The sequence below is a fragment of the Eumetopias jubatus genome, unplaced genomic scaffold (assembly GCF_037043125.1).
Source record: "Eumetopias jubatus isolate StellerSeaLion01/CBP00866 unplaced genomic scaffold, mEumJub1_p1.0 scaffold_2, whole genome shotgun sequence".
Lineage (NCBI taxonomy): Eukaryota > Metazoa > Chordata > Mammalia > Carnivora > Otariidae > Eumetopias > Eumetopias jubatus.
The window spans coordinates 137,541,065-137,565,318 of record NW_028274808.1 but is presented as its reverse complement, the minus strand read 5'-3'; the positions used below and the strand labels follow the sequence as shown (position 1 = coordinate 137,565,318).

At 41.4% G+C, this 24,254-nt stretch overlaps 1 protein-coding gene across 1 annotated transcript; it reads left to right on the top strand.

The window, feature by feature from the left end:
• BMP3 (bone morphogenetic protein 3) lies at nt 1-23,688 on the top strand. The gene is made up of 3 exons (XM_028124154.1): nt 1-310; nt 15,607-16,517; nt 23,497-23,688. Exons 1-3 carry the CDS (start codon nt 1-3, stop codon nt 23,686-23,688), a joined length of 1,413 nt encoding a protein of 470 aa, XP_027979955.1.
• The last annotated feature ends 566 nt before the right edge of the window (nt 23,689-24,254 follow it).

Sequence of the window (24,254 nt, the reverse complement as noted above, 5' to 3'; positions counted from 1 at the left end):
ATGGCTGGGGCGCGCACGCTGCTCTATCTGTGGCTGGGCTGCTTCTGCGTGAGCCTGGCGCGGGGAGAGGGACTGAAGCCGGATTTGCCCGAGCTCCACAAGGCCGTGTCAGGTGGTGACTCGGGCCCCGTGCTGCCGCCGCACGACAAGGTGTCCGAGCACATGCTGCGGCTCTATGACAGGTACAGCGGCGGCGGCAAGGCCGAGGCGGAACGGACACCGGGGTCCTCTGAGCGGGGCTCGCGGCCCCTGCGCCCCCAGCCCCTGCGCGAAGGCAACACGGTTCGCAGCTTTCGAGCCGGAACAGCAGGTGAGTGCCCGAGGCGCCCCCTTTCCACGGTCCCGCCCCAGGCTTCTCCAGGGACTACCCGCCCCCCCCCGCCCGCGCCAGCTTCCTCGTCTGCCCTCCGCTCTCTAATGCTACCTAGAGACCTTATCTCACCCTCTGCAGTTGCCCACCGAGCCCCCTCGGTCCCGTCACACCCCGCATTTTGCCAGCGAATAACCCCAGTTTTAGAGCCCGAATTGAGAGGGAGATCTGGAGAGAAGAAGGGGGCTGAGCAACCGAGTAGGTCTGGAGGAACTGCGTGGAAAGGGGGAAGGGGCTACCCCCATGCCCAGCAGAGCCCTCCTGCGCTGAGTGTCTGGAGCACCCCAGGGGTACCTCATGCTGGTGTTTCTTAAGCCAGCCGGCGGAAATTCCCTTAGACTGGGCTTTAGCCATGTTTACCTAAAGGCAGATGTCATTTTATGCCAACCCTGAGGCACCAGAGGGAAAAGTCACACTTGAACGAGACGCCTTCCCCTCGCCTTTTAGACCGTCGCTCTTCAGACCTTGCACCCCCTCTTAACTCCCGTCCTCTGTGTTACTGTATTTGACACTTTCTATTTGATAGCCCCTTGGTGACAAACACACAAACTAAACCAGGCAGTCGGTGTTTCGATATTTAAAACCCATCTGGGCAAATAGGGGTGTACCTATTCCACCCTGGGAGGAGCTGGGGGGGGCGGTGGACAGCAGTGGATGTAAACACCTCTTGGAATCTGCGGATGAAAATCTGCTCATCCCATTTTTCAACACATAGATCACTGCGGACTGAAATTCATGGCTTAACAAGGTTTCTCCTGTCCCCTGTGGTGAAGCGAATAACTTATGCTAACAGCCTGCCTCCCTTGTGCTAACAGCTTGAGGGAAAGTTTCCTGGACACTGACTCGGTTTATATGCTTTGAAGACACATCAGGCATTTTTGTTCACTACATTCATGATAAAGGGAAATGTAACTGCAAAGCCTGTCTTCAGTGAACCGTTGAAAAATAGCCAAGAATCTTCAAGTGGGGAGGCCTTGCCTCATGCTCTATCAATTCTGTCAGAATCACTAGAAAGAAATCTCCCAGAGCTTTGATATGTAGGACTCCTGGAAAAAAGGAAAACCAAAGCATCCATCAAGGAAAGCCCTAGGTTGACACTGTAAATACACTCTGGAGCTCGTAGGCATGATGACATTTACAATAAATGTGAATTATGCTTTCTAATGCAGAAATCTTTAGCTAGCGTCTGAGCTGAACCAGATTTCACTTTCTTCTTAAAACCATGAGCATAATCTGTAAGGGGCTGCCGCCCTCTGCTAAGGAAACAGAAACCTGCTCTGGGTTATGCACAGTATGCCAGCCACTTGAGGAGGCTGTCCTGACAGCTGACCACACCAGTGAATGCCCTGTTTATTTCTGTGCAACTCTGAGGGCAGAGCTCAAGGAAGGAGCAATGTGGGAGCCACAGGAACTGGAAAGAAGTTGGGTGGGCAAGGCAGGTGGCAGTAATGAAGATACTCAGATGGCTCTTATCCTGATCATCATTTTCTTGGTGATATTCCTAGGGAATAGCTAAAGCACCCAAGAGACGAATAGTATCTTTTGTATCAACAAGTTTCATTTTTAGTATGAATCACAAGGTTGGGAGGTGGAATGTCAGTTTGTTTCACTCACACCCATTGCCTGGTTGTTTGTATGTTTGTCTTAGGCTGAGTGAACCATGCGTGGGAGATGGATAAGGATTTGAAAAAGGCGGGCCCCATGTTCTTTGGGGCTTCAGCTCATTCTGTGCATTATAATTTCTAGTGTCCCTTATCAGCCTCACGGGTCTTATACCAGCAAATGATAAACTCTGATAGGGAGGCCAGAAGTTCCCTGGAAATGATGAATTGCGGCTTGAAGCATATATACAAGGCTGTGTGCCCTGATAAGAAAAGTAATCCCTTTAGCATCCTAGAGACTGTCTTAATGACTTATTCATCAAACGTAGACACTGGTTTTTGTGGAAGCTCAAGTGTCATGTTACTGCGTCGGACGGAGACTCCTGGAGAGGTGGTTCGTGTTGGACCCTTTCCAAGAGTGTTTAGTTACTAGCACACTCAAAAGACCTTATTATAAGGCAGGTCTGGCTCTAAGAAGGCACGACTTCAGGAAGGTGCTAAGGCTTTCACGTGTGTCCCTCTCCTTTATCCATATCAGCGTTTCCGTAACACTCTTTATCTTGTGACGTATGTTCCGATGTAGGTGAAAGATGCTGTCTGCTTTAATAAATCAGATATGTTTTCTAGTCCATGGTGTTTAGGTTTCACAACATACGGGCTTCTCTGTAGCAATGATGTTACAAATGTTAGTGGACGGTCAGGTGGTGTGCTGTATATATATATATATGGGGTGGTTGCTGACCCGGCAGACTTCCCAAGTGCTGATTTGGGCTGAGTTATAGCCTTAGAGCCCTCTTTGCTCCTTGGAACATACCTGATTAAAATTATTTATTGTTCTAAACCTAGAATATCTTTGGTTGAAATTTAGCTGCTGTGGTATCCCTCTGATTACTTTCTACTTAAACCATTACTTGATGGTGGGTGGCATTCATCCTAAATACACTTTCCGCTAACCCCTTTGCTCCTCCCTCAATGCTATGCACTTGGTGTGCCAAAACCATAAGTTTGGAACACTCATAAGTCTTTTTGTGATGTGTGAGGGTTTACATAAAGATAGGTTTTATCTTTCCCTTTGTAAAAGGTAATTTACAAAACTATCGACGACAGAGAAGTTCAGCTTTATAAAAATACACCATCTTGAAGGAAGACAAGAGGCCTATGAAATCAGCTTTTATTTTAATCTCAGTTTAAGTTGTCCTTGGCTACTATGTAATAAAAGAAGAGTATTTTACATGAGGTTTTCTCCTGGCCTGATCCTTAAAGATGCATACTTTGTGCTCATTAGTTTCTCATCATTCCCATAGTCACTTCCTCTTATTTTTCTTACTCATAAATTTAACTTCTTTAGGAAAAGTGATTAAAGCACACATGTTCTTACTAGGAAAGTATCATTACTTTAATTTATGACATATAACTACAAAAAGATTGTATTTCAGCGAATATTTGTCACCTTTCCCTTAAAAAATATCACACAGACTTCATAGATAAAAGAAAATTGAGGTAATTGGGGCCCCAAAGTGAAACTTGTCCTTCAGTGAGGAAGGGTGAGTCTTTCCTATGATGATCAAAACTCTTTAAAAATAAAGGATTATCATTTGATGTGTTTCTGAAGGGCAAGGCGAAAATATAAGGCTTTGGGAAAGGTAGAGTTAAGGGCAGAATGAGCATTCCTATAAAATACATGGGCCAGTGAGCGAACATCGTTTTTGATGGGTTTAATGGCAAGGGAATATAATGACTTTATTAAAACATAGTTACCTTAAAATCTCTGGCATCTAGAAAGTAGGCTCAAAATTAACGAGTACCCAGGTAATCTAATGTTTTCATTCAAAGGACAATCATGCTTATGGAGAAGGGGAGCTGGGTGTGCGGCTGCTTTGAATTACACACTGCTTTGAATACATGATAGCCCTTAATGAAGTTTTTACTGTAATAGGCAAGACAGCTTTACAATCTCTGACATTTAAAAATCCGTAATACCATGAATTCTTGATTTTCCATACTAATGGAAAAGAGAAAGAGAATGAGTTACATGAAAAAATTATTTAAATCTAGCTTTTTAGTATAGTTAGCCACACTCAAAGAGACCCAAGAGACCATCAGGGTCAATGAAAAAAAATCCCCTAAATAGATAATTCACTCAGGAAATATTTATGCATTAAAAATATATACAGAATTAAGAATATATTAAGAGGATAACATACATTTTATCTAAGCCATGGAAGTTTATAAGCACTTGACTGACCCAGTTCAGATATCTCTAAAAATTAAATAGAGACATGAGTGTCAAATCTGCTCTCAGGTGTTTTGGAGTTCTACAAGTTTGTATTTAGAAGAGGTTTTAAGGAAAGCAAGCTCCACCCCCCCTTATATGGGAGAAGAAATGGATGTCATGATGTATTTACCAGACAATTTTTCAAACATACTGAGCTCATCTCAAAACCTATTATTTCTAATAGTCTAATTTCCTAGGAGAAAATTTTGTAGAAGGGGGTCTTTGGAAGATGTTAACAGGTGTTATGTAAAATTGGGTCCCATGGTCAAATAGGTTTGGAAAAAATTATCATTTTTACTTGCTGTGGGAACTTTCAGGGTCTTTAAATGCTAGCGAGTCCCCCGAAGAGTGGATCATTTTCTCCCTGAGAGAGCATTTTAGAGAATTGTGGTTCTAAGATATCTGGTTGGGGAAACGCTGGCTCAGAGCCTTCCTAATTTCTCAGAAAAGGCAGATATACAAAATTCAAGTAAATATCACAACAGAAAACTGTCTTATTTCTCATTTCCCAACGAGTACCTATCTCAGGATGTTTACTTACATTGTTACTGTGTGGACTCGGGTCCAATTGGCACTGTACCACCTTCCTGCTTTCATGTTCTAAACTCCTCTGACTGTAATTGTAGAGTCTCTCTGTCATTAGATTTCCATTTTTCCTGTTTCTTTATGAATTCTCTGTCACTGTTTTCTTCTATAGGGTTAATATTCATTATTTCACAGCTAGTATTATGCTTTTAAAAGAAAAGCTGCTTTATTTGTAGAAAACTTCACTGGAGATCATACACATCACTTTGTTTTATCACCATTAATATCTTGATGACAGACACACTCGAGACACCTATCAACTCCCTTCTATAATCACCAATGTTTGTTGTATTTATGAGACATAATAAAAACCATACCTATAAAAAAGCCTAGTGAAAATTATTGAGCAACTTTGTATATACTTTCTAGTCGCTACTCAGGATTTTTTTTTTGCTACAGCGGAAGTTTCCTCCCCAAATTTAGAAGGTCTTTCCATCTATTCAATTTGTATATCCTAGTAATCAGTATCTTAATAACTTGATTTTGGTGGGAGTAGTGGAAATAAGTTTGGCATCATCACAAATAGTCTCAGCTTGAACTTTCCTACGCCAAGTTTCAATTCAGAGCGCATTGTTATGATTATGTTATGAACCCATGAACACAGAATTATGTAATGGAAACATTGACATAGTATTAATCAAGTGACACAAGTATACCAGGATAATATGTCCTTTGGACAGTAGTAAACGATGACAATGTAACTGAAGAGCACTCATCTAGGGAATGTATTTGGAAATGCGTAAGGTCGCTAGTCTATTCACATGCTAGTAGTGGCTGTGTCCCTGCATATTGGTACCTGAAGCAGTACTTCCGGTGACACACTTTTCAGGGATGGTGTATTTAAAGGCACAGATGTCTCTATTCATTTAAAACACCTGTGCACCTAAGTCATAGAGCCCATTGAGCATGGTGTGTTTATTGACTCCTTCAATGATGGACCTACCTTTAAGACCATCATTTCTTGGCAACAGAACCACAGTAAATGCAGTGCCTAGATTTTATTTGGGCACACTATGAATAAAATTTTTGGACAAACTGACAAACTGAATTACCATCGTCAGTAAGTACTTCTTACTTTACTGAGTGAATTCTATTAAATATTCCTTTTATAAAATAAATGCATCTAATGGTTGTGGAAATGCGAGATCCTTTGTCCAATCCTCTGATTTTATAGTTAAAACAACTGAGACCCAGCATGATCTTATTTGCTTTCCCTTCAAAGGGTGTTTTAAAATTAAAATCATGCATGGAATTAAGCTAAAACTATTTGAATTAAGTGTAACTGCTACACTTAGGTGTGGGTTAAGGAAAATGGTTTTCAAGTAGAGATTCCTGGTATTTTCATTTTTCTATTACCTGAGGCTGAGTTAAGAGATCTAACGGCTAATCTTGGCTGAATTACTAACTAATAAAGATATCTAATAGTGCTAGACTCAGTTTCTTCATTTATCAAATGATTAAGTCATACCTACTGTGCCAGTCTCGAAGAAAGATGGTAAAACTCAATTGAGAAAATAAATGTGAAAATGCGTTAAATGGTTAGAAGCTCTATATAAATGAGATATTCTCAATATCTTAAAAGGGATCTCTCTCTAGCTTCCCACAAGCCTTAAACATACCGAAACTATTCATCAAGTGCAATTGTTTGTAACACAAAGGATAATATTTCAGCAGCAATGCAAATATAAGGAGGTGATAGTCCTCTTGTAATAAAATCTGTGATATCCCAAACCCACATTCAAGAAGTTACTCTTTCTGTCCTGACTTTGGTGGCTGAATGGAGCAGAGTTGCACCTTTTTTATAGTGATTTCTCTAGGTGAATTGTTCTAAAGTACAGTCTCTGGATTAGCAGAATCAGCGTCACCAGGGAACTTGCTGGGGATTCTCCAGCCCACCCAGGACCATCTGAATTAAACTCTGGGGGCAGGACGCAGAAATCTCTGTTTTAACAAGCCATCAAAGTGATTCTGGCGCACGTTTGAGATACACTTGCCAAGCTCATGTCCCTCAAGTTTTGAGGATCTTATAACCAGCGTCTGAAATCTAGGATTGACTAATGTGTAAGTCCTGGTCTCATCTGGCACTTTTCGTGGGCCTTTCTGTGGACAGATGGTTTATTAATTTATATAATGGTAAGCTTCTTCTCTCACTGTAGAAGGTATACCACCGTCTTTATGGCAGTTTCTTTCTCCGGAGTGGACTTCAAAGGAAGTTAATAAAGACTTCTTACCCTTCTTCTATAGCTGCACAGAGTTTGGGGCCTCACAGATTTGGTAGAAGGAGGATATGGGACAGAGATTTATAAAGCCAAGTCTGAAGCGCGAAGAGCCTATCTCATTTCATTCTTGGGTTCTGAGGCCCTGGCGTAGTTTGCCACGTCGCAGGCACTCAGTAAATATTTCAGTTGAGCTGAATTAGATGTCCAGGGGACTAGATAAGAAGAGATAGTGGAAAAGCTATCAGCCAGCCAAAGGATCCTTTAAAAATAAACTTGCCATGAATGAAGTTCCCATGAGGCATTTTACCATGTATATGTTAGATCGCAGTGCTAGTCTACTCTATATACAACTGTTCTAATAATGCTTCTTTTCTGATGAACTGAAAGGAAACGCCACACAGTACCTCTACCCAAGAAAGGCTTCTACTGACTTTGGGAAGTTGAAACAACTTGAAAGTCTTTTCACTTTGGTGTTAAGTGTGAAACATTTTTGAATCTGGTAAGTTTACACAGTTGTTCAGTTCAACAAATCTGACAGATATTTTTGAGGTTATAAATACTCCAGGCTGTGCAAGTACTAGGAGCTCAAAGATTTATTGGGACGTGGGTCTGTCTGCCCTCCGAGAGCTCACAGTCTAGGAATGCCCTTAGGCGGAGGCTGAGAGTAGGTTAACTGATTACTGGACATGTTGCTATTCTAGAAAAACATACATTAAATCATCCCTGGCCACGTTTTACTTTGGACATAGAGAATGGTTGTCTTGAAATCCCATAAAACTCAGTCATTTGACTGGCACTCTGCAAGAAAAACAAAATTCTGTGACTTAGCATTCTAATTTAGAAAGTCTCCATCTTGCCTTGCCTGAGAGCTCAAGGTGGCGAGAGACACCGCCTTCTAGACTCGGTAATCCGCAAGCATTCAGCCAATGACTCCAGGTGGACATGGCTCTTTCCTAGGCACCCTTGGCATTTCTCACAGCTGTACTTTGGAGAGAGAAGTAAGGGGAAAAAAAAAAGTCGCCCCGAGTTACATATTTTCTCTATGACTAAAATGTTTCCCCCGCTTTCTGGGGATTTAACTAATCATCAAGATTTCATTTAGTCTATTTGTTTTAAATCAGACTTTACATAGAAAGCTTTCCATTGTGTGTTCTAATTCCCTTTGAAAACATTCTGTGTGGGCCAGCACGAAGGTGAACTTCCACTTAGCACTCCCTGGGCACCACCTCAGCGGCTTGGGGCGGGAGCTAAACCCTTGCGATGGCACCACTATGTCCTTGCTTTCATTAGGTGCAGGTGCTTTGTTTTCAGATGAAAACAAATAAATCTTCTGCCTTAGCTATGAATCAAACTCCAAAAAATGTCTGTACAGTTATTAGAAGAGCTGGGCTCCTCTCCAAAATCAGTGTTAACTCTCTGGTGCCTCATTTTTGCTTTTCTACAATGAATAGGTTGGACGCCGTCTGTTTGTTCATGAAAGCAGCATTTACTGAGCACGGCGCTAGAGTTAAGCCCTATGCTTGGGCCTGAAGAGTCTGATAAAGTTCCTACAGGATCTTCCTTTACGGAGTTTATGGTCTTAGGAAGGAGGAATAATATGATGAGAATCATACTAGAGGCAGGGCTCCAACTGAAGGAATGTGTTGGCATGACAAGCGTGCCTCAGGTGGTGCCTCCGCTTTGCCTTAAAAAAGTAAGTCTGGATGATCAAGGAGAATAGGCGGATGAAGACATTGCAGGGAGAAGCTGCGGCAGGTGCCACATTCTGACAGGTGTGCAAAGAGAAGTGTAGTTTGAAACTCACCTGATGTCTGAAGCCTCCTTAGATTCACAGATCTTTTGACTCTAAAAAACTCAAAATAAGATGATAATGCCAATGGCAAATCCTAACTAGACTGCAGTTGATGTATTCCCAGCAAGGAAAATCCAAGCTTGTGCTAGTGCCGGCAAACAGTAAGAAAACAGCACCACCTATTGGTAGTTATATTTTAGCATCAAAACATTTCCTTAGGAAGAGCTGAAAATAAAGCCTGGCGCTGTTCCTTGCGAGGGATCTGAGAGTTTACCTAGTGCATCTCTCCTACCCTCCATAAAGACATCCTCCCGTAATCGTCCTGAATTAGGACTATCTTATGTTTGCCCAGTCCCCCAGACGGGTCTCACTATCATACCAGACACTTAGAAAGTAATTCTTTACACATACCGGTCTGGATTCCGCCTCTGTTCAACTATCACTTTTAGACCTCAGTCTCGTCTCTGACGCTGGAAAGAAAAACCCTGTGATCCCTCTTCAGCCCCCCGAGTAGTTGTCAACAATTTTCATGTCATCGGCAAACCATTTTTTTTCTTCCTTCAGGCCATGTATTCTCCATTTATTCAATTCAAACTTGTAAGACATAGTTTCCAGACCCTTCAACATGTTGCTTACTACTCTGTCTTGTATCAATGAACTGGTTAAAATGAGGGCACCCAGAATGAAGCATGCAGCTGTAGATGTAATCCGACTGGTGTGGCGGTTAATGTCTCCTAGTACCTGAAGACTACAAACAGCCTGAAAATGCATAAGCAATTGTTTTTTAACCTGATAAAACCCACCGTTGTTTCTATATTATTATTATGTCAGTTTGTTCTTATTAATCAGAAGGTATACTTCAGGTTTCTAATTCAATAATTCCAAATAGGTAAGTATCAGAATATTTCAGAAGAAAAAAAAAAAGGTGAGCACGATAGCATTTTTTGTGCACTGATATTGGAACATATAAACATATATATCTTTGTAGATAAAAGAAGAGAGAGAAGCCTACTGCAAACTCCTGTTCTTACGTATGTGAAGACTCTCATTTGAAAAGTTAATTAATTTTAAAAATCTATCAAATAAAAAGCATGAGAGTAATTGAATAGATATTATCACTTATTTCCACTTGCAGGGAGGTATCGATCTCCTTATTTAGTCCTCTGTACTCATTTGCTCAACTGCTCACAACTCCCTTATTCCTGTTTTCATCCATTGTAAATACTAAGTATTTGTTGAGTCCTTTGGGGGGAAAGAGTGTTAACTTGCACAGAAATTTAATATTTTAAGGTGAAAGAAGGCAAAAATCCAATATGGCTTAGAGAAGTCAAGAAATGTTTCTGCGAAATGCTTGAGACTTCTAGCTTATTGTTAAAACAGAGCGGGAGAGGAGGTCATCCAGAACAGCCGGGATAACGCGCCCCCTGGTCTCGGTAGAAATGGCAAAGGGTCAAGTGCTGGGCATAATACAGGACCTCGAGTTAGGAGCTAAATGTGAGTTGGCCATTGCTTTTCTGAATTTAGGCAGCTTAGATGTCTGCTAGGATTAGATTAATTTAGGACATTTAAATAAACTTCTCTTTAAAATATTGGAAATATCACTGTGCAAAAGCCTCCGGATATGCAGCATTGCATACTGCCAGAATGGGCTCCTTCCGTTTCCCCACCCGCAACACCCCTTTCCCCCTTCATTCTCAAATGCCTGGCTCAAAGGTTAACTCTCCCCTGTGTATCCTTCTTCCCCTTACTCGGGCAGTTAAATGCCCCCTTCGCTGCTGCTCCAAGAACACAGTTCACACCTTTGACAGCAAGTTGCATCGTCATGGCATGGCATTATCTACCTGCGTGGTGCTTCTCAGTCCTCCTCCCAACCCCCCCAACAGTGTGGACCTCAGTGGCTGTTTGTGCAGCCCTGAGACCCAGCCCAGGGGCCAGCCCCTAGTAGTGTTCAACTCATATTTGTTAAAGTGAAACATTTGTTTTGCTTTGGTTCTGGTTCTTTGTTGTCTGTAGTGGATGTATTTGTGTCCTACACAAATAACACAATGGAAGCTATGAATAGAATCACTATACCATAAAGCACTGCTGCTCACCTGCCCATTTCACTCTTTTAACTCTTTAGCAGTGTGTTAATCTTAGACTTCAGACTGCAGACTGAACGCATTAGCCACAGCTGGAGGGAAAATGAAAAAGCAATCACCAAAATTATCTTTATCTAATGTTCTTGGTAAAGGGAAGTCTGTTGCGTTCCAAGAAGGGAATCTTTTCCCCAACTTACTTTTTGGTTTGAGTGCTCACGTTTAGCAAAATCCTAATTCTTCTCTGCACTTGGAAAAAAATACATATATAAATGCCTTTTTTTTCTTTCCTTTTGGACTATATGACTACAAAAGTGGTGGTTATCCTAGATTACCACTGTCCAGTAGGAATGTAATTTGAGCCACAAACGTGAGCCACATATGTAATTTAAAATTTTTAGTGGCCACACTTAAAAATATGAAAAGCAACAAGTGAAATTAATTTTAATCATATATTATTATACTGAAAATGTTCTGCACCCAATTCTGATGTGGGTGAAGCGGGCCAGAAGTTCCCCACACCAACAAGCGATTGTCAGACACCAGCAGGGTGTCTGAGAATTCAACTCAGTCTCCCTGGAGATAGCGTCAGATCCTACAGGCAGAGGGCTCAGTCCCACTGGACCAGCCTCCGCTTCAGATGCCAATTACCAGCCCAGGTTGTCACCTGGAGGGGAGCTACAGATTGGAGGTTCCCATGAACCCCCCTCCTTGGGTTTCCATTAATTTGCTAGAGCAGCTCACAGAACTCAGGAAACCCATTTGCTTACTAGATTACCAGTTTATTATAAAAGGATATAACTCAGAAACAGCAAGGGTGTGGAGATTCCATGTCCTCCCCAGGTGTGTTGCTGTCCCCAAATCATCATGTATTCACCAACCTGGAAGCACTCTGAACCCCATTCTTTTGGGTCTTTTTAGGCTTCATAATACAGGCATGATGGATTAAATCATTGGGATGGCTTCAATCTCCAGCTCCTCTTTCCTCCCTGATCAGGGGTGGGGCTAAAAGTTCCAACCCTCTAATAAGTGGGTTGGTTCCCCTGGCAACCAACCCCTTTCCCTGTTGGTCCTCTAAATTCAACTCATTAACATAACAAAAGGCACCTGTACGGATCTCTTAGGAAATACCAAGGGTTTTAGGAACTCTGTGCCAGACACGGGACAAAGACCGAATATATATATATTTATTATAAATCACACTATCATAATATTTAACCCAAGACATCCAAATATTATCACTTTAGCATGCAATCAATGTAAACTTCTGTTCATGTAATATTTTACATTCTTTTTTGGACTAAGTCTTTGAAATGCAGTGTGTATTTTACACTTAACAGCACTTTTCAGTTCAGCCTTAAATGGCCGATCATTTTGGACAGCGCAGCGCTAGATAGCTAACATTCCCGGAGTTTCTTCTGTGTGCGATGTGCTTTACTTGCGCCTTCTCAATTAATTCTCACAACCCTGCAGTTGACGCTATTGGGGTCTTTTTACAAAGGAGCGAACAGACTTAAAGAGCTTGGGTTAGGGGCGCCTGGGTGGCTCAGTCGTTAAGCGTCTGCCTTCGGCTCAGGTCATGGTCCCAGGGTCCTGGGATCGAGCCCCGCATCCGGCTCCCTGCTCAGGGAGAAACCTGCTTCTCCCTCTCCCACTCCCCCTGCTTGTGTTCCCTCTCTCGCTGTGTCTCTCTCTGTCAAATAAATAAATCTTAAAAAAAAAAAAAAGAGCTTGGGTTATTTGCCCAAGGACAGCTAGTGGGTGTGGTGGATCTGGGCCCGGGCCACAGGGCTGGGACTTCAAAATAGAGTACTGAGCTAAAATGAAAGCCATCACAAGAGGCAGTATGGCAGATTCTGAAGAATTTACAAGAGGATATTGAAGATTAGACACAGGGGTGGAGCCTGCTTAACAGCAGGTCACAAGGTGTCTGGAAACATGTTTGAAAGAAAGAAGGAAACTTTTTTTTTTTTTTGAGGAGGAAATATTTTGAAACAAAAATGGGGGCAGGAGCACTATTACTTTACCAGTTAAGACGCTACCACCCAGATCCCTTGTAGTTCATGTTTTTCCCTGCCAGGATGTCAGTTTGGCAACCATTCGCTTGCCACATACTTAGAACAGAGACTTCCCTTCCTTCCATTTTAAACTTGCATCTGCTACAAGAAGTTTGGGTAAAAGTATATGTTATGGTGACTGGTATGAATTAAGGCTAGAGTCTCTGAACAACCCTGATGCCATGGCTTTGTTATAAAGGTCTGTAAAATATTATCCTGGTGTCATGGATTATACAAATGTGCACAAATGGCAGTTTCCTCTTTTGCCTTCACATAGTGTTAAAAATGAGTAAAATATGTTTCCCATTGCACTTCCCTTGTGCTTGGGGACTCAATGAACTCATTTTAAGTTTCCACATCTTTATAAAAATGTTTTGTTTTTACTGAAATATGTTTTTGATCAAGAACATAATTTCACAATTGCGTGTATGTTTCTGAAACCAATGTGTATATGGAACAAGTGCACGGAGGAGGGCCCGGGCTCTTGGTGATGGATCCCAGGACTGGGCATTCTTGAGTCTAACCTCTGCCTTACCACTAACTTGGTAGATGATCTTAAGAGAAGGGGCCAGCCTCTGCCCTTACTAATCAATCTCTTGTTCTGTTTGTTCTGTTGCTCTCTCTCATTTTCGAAGAATTGAGGCACAATTGACCAATTTCAGTAGTTTCAACAAACGACGTGGAAGAAATTCAGCTCTTAAGTTCTTGGGATGTGATGAACTCTGGGCCAACTCTACAAGGGCATTAATTCTTTAAGATAATTTGAATGTGTGGCTCATCATTTCACATAAATTACCTGAATATCGAGCTATATGGTCTTGCTTACCTACCCTCATCCTGCACCATAAACTTTGTGAGGCAGGTAGAAGATAAAATCCCGTAATATGGTCATTGCTAGCACTAATAACAATAATAATTTATATGTAAGAGCCACTTGCTGGGTGCCTTATGAGCTGCTTTACACACATCTCATTTAATTCTGATGGCAGGAAAGGTAGGTATGGTCTCTGTGTTATGAATGAGAACACTGGCTTGCCCAAAGTGGCTGAGCCAGGGCTTGAATCAAGGTGAGTCTAAACCTACTGACACTTATAACCGGTAGGCTATCCACTGCCACGGATAAGAAGCAATTACAATCCTGTGCCAAATTTATAGGACTGGTTCTTGGTAGTCTTATGAAAGGCCAGAACTCTCAGCTCTCACACCAGTAAGTTCACTGTTGTGTTACAACTTCTACACATCCGTAGTGCTTCAGCAAAGGAAAAAACAAATTAGTAAACATGGCTGATCCTTGCTTTAATCTTTCTCTAGCTTTTAAAATTACTCCTGTTATCTTTATTTGTTTGTTTGTCTAATTGAGGTGAACTTCACATAACATAAAATTAACTATTATTAAGTGGACACTTCCGCAGCATTTTGTACCTTCACCATGTTGTACGACCACAAAGTCTACCTGATTCCAAAATATTTCTATAATTCCAGAATAAAGCCTCCCACCCAAGAAGAGGTTTCTCCCCATTCTGCATGCCTCCATCCCCTGGAAAACATCAATCTGCATTCTGTCTCTATGGATTTACCTGCTCTGAATGTTTCGTGTAAATGGAATCATACAATCTGTGACCTTTTGTATCTGGCTTCTTTCATTTAACATAATTTGTCAGGGTTCCTCCGCATTGGAGCATGTATCATTTCTTCATTACTTTTCCACCTTCCATTACTTTCCACCTACAATACTTCATTACATATTCCACCTATGGACATAGCATTATTTGTTCAGCCACTCACTCGCTGATGGACTTCTATGCTGTCTCGACCTTTGGCTACCGTGAATAGTGTAACTGCAACTAGGCATATGCATGCACTTGTATGAGTATCTGTTTTCCATTCTTTGGGCTACAGAGGAGTAGAATTGTGGGTTCACATAATATTTCTGTGTTTTGGAGGGCCTGCCAAACGTTTGCACATCAGCTGAAGCATTTTACATTCCAACCAGCAATGTAAAATTGTTCCTGTTTCTCCACATCCTTGCTAACACTTACTTTGTTTTTTATTACTATATCCAGGCTAGTGTATGTCAGATGGTACCACAGTGTGGTTTGGGTTTACATTTCCCTAATGATTATTAATGTCGAGCGTCTCTTCATGTGTATGTTGGCCCTTTAAATGTCTTCTGCAGAGAAGTGTCTGTTTGGTGCTTTTGCCCATCTTTTATTGACTTCTTTGACCTTCTGACGTTGAGTTGTAAGGGTTGGTTATATGTCCTGAATACCGCATTTTGTCAGGTGCATGATTTGAAAATATTTTCTTCATCCTGTAGGTTGTATAGACTTTACTGATAATGTCTTTTGATGCACAAAAGTTCTTTAACTGTGATAAAGTCCAGCTTATCCATCTTCTCAATTTATTTATTTTTTTTTCTTTTGCTGCTCATATTTTGGGTGTCATTATCTAAGAATCTGTCACCAAATCTAAGGCTGTGAAGATTTTACTTGTATGTTTTCTTCTAAGAATTTAATGGCTCTAGTTCTTATATTTAGGTCACTAGTTCATTTTGAGTTACTTTTTTTATGTGGTGTCAGGTAGGGGTCCTGTTTACTCCCATTAATTCTTTTTTTTTTTTCCTTCCTAGGAACACTTGGAAGCAAGGGACTGCACATTTTTAACCTGACTTCTCTAACCAAGTCTGAAAACATTTTATCTGCCACGCTATATTTCTATGTTGGGGAGCTAATAAACATCAGCCTGAGTTGTCCAGTGTCCCGAGGATGCTCACATCATGCTCAGAGGAAACACATACAGATGGATCTCTCTGCATGGATCCTTAAATATGACAGAAACCAAAGTCAACTCCTGGGTCATCTTTCAGTAGATATAGCCAAATCTCATCAAGACTTTGGATCCTGGCTGTCTAAAGACATCACTCAACTCCTGAGGAAGGCCAAGGAAAATGAGGAGTTCCTCATAGGATTTACCATTACCTCCAAAGGACACCAGCTGCCAAAGAAGATGTTCCCCTTCCCCGAGCCTTATATCTTGGTGTATGCTAATGATGCTGCCATTTCTGAGCTGGAGAGTGTGGTGTCAAGCTTCCAAGGACACCGGAATTTCCCCACCGGAGCTGTGCCTAAACTGGATAGCCACATCAGGGCTGCCCTTTCTGTTGAGCGGAGGAAGAAGCGCTCTGCTGGGGTCCTGTTACCTTTGCAGAACAATGAGCTTCCTGGGGCAGAATATCAGTATAGGGAGGATGGGGTATGGGAAGAGAGAAAGCCTTACAAGACCCTTCAGACTCAGGCCCCTGAGAAGACTAAAAACAAAAAGAAACAGAGAAAGGGACCTCACCAGAAGAGCCAGACGCTCCAGTTTGATGAACAGACCCTGAAGAAGGCCAGAAGAAAGCAATGGATTGAACCTCGGAATTGTGCCAGGCGATACCTTAAAGTGGACTTTGCGGATATTGGCTGGAGTGAATGGATTATCTCCCCCAAGTCCTTTGATGCCTATTATTGCTCCGGAGCATGCCAGTTCCCCATGCCAAAGGTAGCCCTTGTTCTCTGTCCTGTCCTTCCTACTTCTGTAGGGTAGAAAGACACACGGACTGAATGTGTGTTTTCATTTACAAAATCCATCTGGACACTTATTTATTGCATTCTGACATGTACTAGGCAATGATGGTTATGCTTGCTTTTTCTTTAATAGTTGTTAAATTAATATGAAGTCAGTATTGGTATGAAGAAGGATACGAGGAAAAACGTATATGTTTTTTGTGTGGCTTCCAAACAACAGTGTGTATTCAGTGATGTGGTCTAGTCTGCTATGTGTGAATCTATACCTGCCCACAATCAGCAAGCCCCAAATGATCAGAAGGCTGATTTTAGAGGGCATAGTCAGAGAATGACTAGATGTCATGGGAAAAAGGAGGGAGAAGGACGAATTGGACTGATGCCCGTGCAGAATAATTTTTGATGAATAGTTTCTCATGAGATGAACTGGCCCCACCAGGGTCAGGATCAGGGTTGGGCCAGGGAAACTCGCCTCATGAAACCCACCAGATGCTTCTTTCATTTGCTTCCCTAATAAACATCAAAAAAGGAATGCAAAATAGGATACCTTGACTCTCTGAGTTTCTTCCAAAGCTTACTCCAACCAATCAGAGCTTGCCTGTGTCTCTTCCAAAATCAACAGAGACTGTACTTTATCATATCAGTACTCAGTATCCTAAGGAATATACTCTCGGAAGCTTCCCCAATCCCACCTCTTCCTTGCACAGCAAATCCAAGTGACTGTTCTCTTTGAATTTTAAGTTAGTAAAATAGAGTAGTGCCCTCTGGCCTTCAGTTAAGCTTATTGCTGACATTCTATTCTTAGCTTTTAACAGTTAGAACCTCTGACATACAGTGAAATGGGGCTGTAGGAATAGAATTCGGAGACAGAATAGAGTTGGGTTTTTTTTTGTTGTTGTTCTTTTTACCAAAACTTGAAGTGAATAAACTTTTGCTGCTATATAATAATGGAGGAAAAAAAAATCTTTTGCCTCCAAGAGTGAGCAACTTCTGTTTATAGCTCTTTAAAGTTTCATGTTCTTGCCCTAGCAGCCCCACGATCATTGGGATGTTAAATGGAACACAGGCATAAGGTCTGACTGAACAAAGCCAGGTCAGCCTCAGGGCAAGGAACTCGACTGAAGTCTCTGTTTTCTTACTAGAATATCTCAGAAGGACAAGCTTTCTACATCTTCTAAGACTTGTCTTTCCCAAGGATTTTTGCCAATTCCAAGTTTTGTAAATCTGAACACTAAGTAAGGATTATGTACATTTACTATGATGTAAACAGCCTTATCTTGTCTAAATATTCGTAAAGGGTAGATCACTGATCAAACAAAACTTGTTCCAGCTAGGGTAGCATTTAAAAACACACCACAGAGATGCAGAATGTAACAGTGATGAATTTTTATAGTGTGGGTTGCTTTGTGGCATTGAGAGGCGAAAATGAATTCAAAATCTGTCCCTAAACTCAGGATGACTGAGTTTTCCAAATAATCTCTCACACTCATAAACTGTAACTTCTGTGAAGCCTGGGGAAGGAGTTTTCCTTCCCGACTCCAGATTTTAGGACCCAGGGATCCCTGACCATGTGGAGCTATTCAGTGAGTTTTCAACTCCTCCCTCTGGAGACCTGGTCTGGTCTCCACTCCACTCCAGTTACCCCAACTTGCCCCCCCCATCTCCTGTTGGTTATGCCTGCCTTGACTATTCAAAATCCTGCTGTTGCTTCAGTAGGTCTTCATGACAGTTCTCCAAGATCCAACGCATAATTATTTCAAAGCTTATGAGGGATAAGTTAAGAATAACAGAGATAGGTTTAGGAAGAGAAGTGTGTTAGTGCAGCAGAATGATTAAATGGACATGCTCATCGCTGGACTTCTTAGCTTTAATGGGGCTACAGATTGCCTGGGGTATGTAGGTTCTGATCTAGTGGCTCTGGGCATAGAGCTTAAGATTCTGTGTATCTAATAGAATTCCTAGGTGTTGCTGATGCTGCTGGTCCACAAAGCCCACTTTGAGTAGCCACATGGCGAGTTAAATCTTTTTGGCTCAGATCTTGGTTCTACCTCTTATCAGCTAAGGTTTTTGGGAGAAGTTACTCATACTCTACACAGTTGACCCTTGGACAACGTGGGGGGTAGGGGCACTGATGCCCTGCATGGTCGGAAATCTACGGATAAGTTTTGATCCATAATGTAGCCACGAATAGCCTACCGTTGATTGGAAACCTCATCGATAACACAAACAGTAGATTAACAAGTATTTTCTATGTTGTATGTATTCTATACTGTATTCTTGACAATAAAGGAAGCTAGAAAAAAGAAAATGTTTAGAAAATCTCAAGGAAGAGAAAATACATTTACAGTAGTATATTTATCGAAAAATTCACATATAAGTGGACCCATGCAGTTCAAACCCGTGTTGTATAAGGGTCAACTGTATGTTAGTTTTCTCATCTTTGAAATGGGTACAACAGCGCATAATAAAAACAATAGTATCTACATATAACAACAGTGGGGAAATGAAACACCTTGCACATAGTACGCACTCAATAAATATTTGCTATTGATATTATTATTATTAATGGTCATTGTTGAGACTGAGGAGAACACAAAATTAAATGCAGGGGGCTGAAGAAAGCCCAAATAGGAAAAGGGATCAAGAGAATAAAAGATGTTAAGACAAGAAAAAGTTTCTTAAATGTTCCTAGTCCCTTTTCAAACATCACAAAGCCTAAAATAGGATTCTCCCTGCAGGTTCAACAGCCTGTAACAGTTCTTTGGAGAGTCATAGAATCAGGCCAGCACTGGTTGCAACAACTGAACTCATCCTAATATTTGTCAAAACTTGGAAGGGCATCAGAACTCCAGGGAGACATAACAGGGAGAAGTCTGGAGTTTTCTCTCCAAGCTTGAGATTTCCCTTTGCCAAGTGGAGAGTGGAAGTTTGGCTGTTACATGGAGTTCTCCGTCTCTCATCACCTTGTGTGGATCAGCTTCCCTTTTAAGCCTTTCCAGGGGTTCCCTTTTGGCCTGCCAGGCTTTGTGGCTTTCAGGTGGTACAATGACCAGAAGGATGGGACACAGGAACCAATACGAAGCTGCTACCCTCTAAGGGGTAATTAATAAGCATCACTGCTATCAGCACAGCTTCCAACATGGTAACCAGAGCGAACTATTTAAAGAAAAATAGAGTCCACGCAACAGAGGAAGAAATAAGGTCTCTGACCAGATCAGTACGAACACATGTGGAGTCACGGAGGCGCCAAAGAACTTTCAGACTTTAGATATACATTTTGCCCCAGAGAGAAGTTCTCCCAGGCCAGACTCCCCTGCTGGCCCTCCTTCCCTTTGGCTTCGAGAGCAAAAGCCTGCTCTCCATGGCGGGGCTCTTCATCTGCACAAGTCGACAACCTGTTCTGTAATTCAGAACAGCTGTGTTCTGCCTTTCCCAAATTCCAGGCTTTGCCCTTTCACTGATTCCAATTAGATAGTTTCTGGGCTATCACACCCATGTGGGCTGGACTGGAAGAGTGTGGAGCAAAACCCCATGGCCCGGGTCAGGAATGAACGCTCTTAGCTGATGACACACTCTCGCTTGCTAATGCATTCGTAATCAAATTCAACTCAGGGACATCATGCGCAGCTTGGCAGGTGCGGGCCCCACCACGGCAGATCTCATTCACAGACACGGCCATGTGGATTTTTCTGATTTCTAGCCCCTACAGCCAATCTGTTCTCCCAGGGAGAGACCTCTGGAATTCTGCCATGAGATGAAAAATACCCATAGAGCTCAAGCCAAGTCCTATGACTTCGCTTCCCCCTCACCACCTTAGTGGAGATGGAAAACAGAGATTGCAAAGGGAATGAAAATGATTGAGCCATTGTTGCTGACTGAGATGCGAGAGAACCAATAAGGATTAGAGGATGGAGTTATTTTTTCATGGAATGGTGCGAACCCTAAGAATAGCAAAGACACAGAATTAGGCAGCAAAGGATCGAAACACTTGGAACCAAATAGCCTATGTAAAGAAGAAATTCACATTTAATGAGTTCAAAATGATACACCCTCCAACCTCCAATTCCAACCTCTGGTCATAAAAAAAATGACCTAAAAATCCTAAAGCTCGATGCACCAAGTTACCCAAGCAGAAATCCCCTAGGCTGATGTTAAAGTCATGTTTTACTCTCGTTAAAAACTGGGGAACTGGAGACTGGGGAAAGGGACGCGTGGGTGGCTCAGTTAACCCTCTGCCTTTGGCTCAGGTCATGATCCCAGGGTCCTGGGATCGAGCCCCGCATCGGGCTCCCTGCTCAGCTGGGAGTCTGCTTCTCCCTCTCCCTCCACCTGCCGCTCCCCCTGCTTGTGCTTGCTCTCTCTCTCTCTCTCTCTCTCTCTCTCTCTGACAAATAAATAAAATAATCTAAAAACAAAACAAAACAAAACAAAACAAAAAACCAAAGACTAGGGATGAAATAACACAGATTGACAAATTTCTTAAGCTATAAAGAGAGTCTGAGAAGGATGATCTGAACTCGAAAACAAACAAAAATTACAGACTGGCAACCTGCTTCAAACGAGCAATTACTGCATGGATCTTTTGTGCATGAAATAACGATTCCCGGTATTGGCAGCTTGATCAGAGGATTCCGTAGTGAGAAAAAATGGGGGAAACTCCCTAGCAAATTGAAGGTTCGTGATAAGACACACCAACCCAGAATCAAGGGCCCGTGCCTGAATTCCAGCGAGCCCACCAGAGACTGCTCATAGTTTCTGAATCTATCATTTGTGAATTAGAGCTTAAAAAAAAAAAAAAAAGACAGGAATTTTCCTAGGAAACACCCATGAATATTTTCCATATCAACTCTGGGTCATTTGTACAGAAACTTTTATTTTTGTTGATGGGAATTATTTCCACAGAAATAGGTAAAATGGAGAGTATGCTATTTCTTGTAAGTGTTTCGTCCATTAGGCAAGTATTTATTCAATACCCAGAGCATGCCCTGTCCCAGGCTCTGGAGAATAGCAATGCATAGCAGTATTGATCAATCGAGACTTCATCTACTTAAATAGATCCACTTCATATGAAATTTAAATATTATAGGAGTCATTAAAACAGTAAGAATAACAGAATAATGTCAGAAAATCTATGGTTTAAAAATGCCTTCGTGGCATTATTATAGGCTGTTTGGATCATTGAATCTTAAGAATAAATCAATAGAGAAAAGTGGATGACTGCAAAAATGTTCTTTGGAAATTACCAATACTGATGAAATAAAGAACAGTGGCTATTGATCTCTATTGTACAATACCGATTACAGTTTGTATAAGTTACACAGATTTTATTGATGCTGCAAGGCAGATGGAAAATAGAACATAGACTTCCTTTCCTTAGAGGGAGAGTACCTCGCTCTGCAAAGCTAATTGATTGAAAGTTAACAATCCTTTCCAACACATACTTAAAGTTTCTAGGAAGAAAGAGGAAAAACCCAGTCGCCCATCCTTAAGACCATATTTTAAATAATTTATGCCCATTCACAATAAAGTTAAAAGTCTAATATATGGATAATTTCTTTCTTTAAAGTTGAAAGATGGGATGAGACAAATCAATTTGCCCTTTCTCTGCCAAAAATAATCCTTTTTCTTTTTTTTTAAGTATTATGCCAGCTTTCTATATTATTTGCTTCTCCCATGGTTTGCATGTATCTTAACCTTATTTAACTTGTTCCCGCTTCCCATACTGGGAGTTTTTAGGAGTATGAAATTAAAATACCAATTCAGAGGTGCCTCTGAGCCATTAGAAACTTGAAGTCTTGAAAGTAAAAACCCAGAGTTTTGGCCTAAATCCCATTTCTGAATTGACATGTGATCTCTGGCAAGTTGCCAAATTTCTGTTTCTAAATATGTTTAAAACCAAACTGGTTTCACCTGCCTAAAAGAGACGTTAGGGAAAACTGTGCTGCACAGCATGGCATCTCTCCTGAAGAATTTTGTAGCGCTCTGGAAATACCTGAATATTCTGGGCTTGGAAAAGAGGCCGCCGTCCTTCGAAGCTGAGCAGAGTCCTGTGGCGCTCTAAATAAAATCCCATGTGTCACGTGGGTCCCAGTGGTTCCTCTTGGCATTTTCTCAGGAAAGGATTTTACCCACGCTCCTTTCGTCAAACTTCTGATACCCATGGAAAAACTTCAGGCCCCCTATTCCCAGAGGATTTGGCCACCTCTTACAACACTTTTACACGACCACCTTGAAGTCTGAACCCATGGAGCAACAGTGCCCCCCAGTGGCCAACGGGGTGGTCTTCTTAACCTCCGTGAGTGCTTCTGAGCGGTGAATAATTTACGCAGCGGAGTAGTTACTACCCAGTCCATCCTGGTGCCAACTATTAATAAATCAGTGTTCCTTGGTGTGCTTGGTTTTATTTTAACAGCAAAGTGTAAATATCACTATAGCAATGGCGATAATATATCTGTAGTAAATAGGGTGTTTGTTAGGGTTCATTATGATTAGCATCGAATTTAGAACAAATGGTTTTTGTTGCAATCCTGTTGTTGAAGACATCCTAAGAAGTATTAATCCCCTGTTTGGGGACTAAGTTGTTTTTAATTAAGTGATTCTGGTTTAGGTAACTGTATTCAAATCTTCACTCTATCACTTCCTAGTTATTTGACTTTAGACATGTCATTTGAGATTTTTGAGCCTATTTCTTTACTTGAAAAATATAAAAAATGGTAGTTGTGGTTGTAAGGATTAAAGATACTACATCTAACACATCTGGTGCATATCAGCTACTCAATACCTGATAACTATTATGGTGGTGGTGGGATAGGAGGTTGTGCTGGATGGCTAACAAGGCCAGAGTGTTATTAAGTTGTTGAAACGAATTCATTGTCCATGTATTTTAATGATGGATGGTGAAGAGTGGAAAAGCAGCTCCACCTAACTTCCATGTTCTTCTCCCATTTCTTTTCTAGTCTTTGAAGCCATCAAATCATGCTACCATCCAGAGTATAGTGCGAGCCGTGGGGGTCGTGCCTGGAATTCCTGAGCCTTGCTGTGTGCCAGAGAAGATGTCTTCACTCAGTATCTTATTCTTTGATGAAAATAAGAACGTGGTACTTAAAGTGTATCCTAACATGACAGTAGATTCGTGTGCTTGCAGATAACCTGGCAGAGAACTCATATGAGTGCTTAATTCAATCAGTACTTTATTTAATGGACTTCCCCCTCCTTTTTTTTTTTTGCACTGCCAATGCATTTCACCCCAAAAGATTTTTTTTATAGTCAAAGAGAATGAGCAAATAGACTGATGATTTCCACCAAGGAGAACTGGACTGTGTTTGTTTCTGAATGTAACTCAATGCAAGATTTTAGTAAATATGGACATTTATTTCTTTTTTAAAAAAAAATCACAAAAGAAAAATGATCACTCAAACTGTGTTTAGAGCTATTAGAGGACACACTGATTTATTTTTGTAATGGGCTTTGAAAATAAGTTGGGAAAGCACCAACAGCTTATCACTTATCTCTGCTCATAGAGAATAGAAACAGTTCATATTCTGAAGTACTTATTGCCACAGATTCCTGAGTGACTCAGCAAGTGCGAAATAATCCAATCAACATCTATGTTTATCTTAGAAATGTTTAAGACTCTTGTTTACCTGTGTTTTTCCTCCATGTGTACTTGAGTGAATTGATGAGCACAGAGTGTACGCTGAGTGGTGGTGTATGT

Coding starts and splice junctions, on each gene's coding strand:
- BMP3 (XM_028124154.1), top strand. CDS start 1: ATGGCTGGGGCGCGCACGCTGCTCTATCTGTGGCTGGGCTGCTTCTGC. Junction 311..15,606: donor CTTTCGAGCCGGAACAGCAG/GTGAGTGCCCGA, acceptor TTTCCTTCCTAG/GAACACTTGGAAGCAAGGGA. Junction 16,518..23,496: donor GCCAGTTCCCCATGCCAAAG/GTAGCCCTTGTT, acceptor TTTCTTTTCTAG/TCTTTGAAGCCATCAAATCA.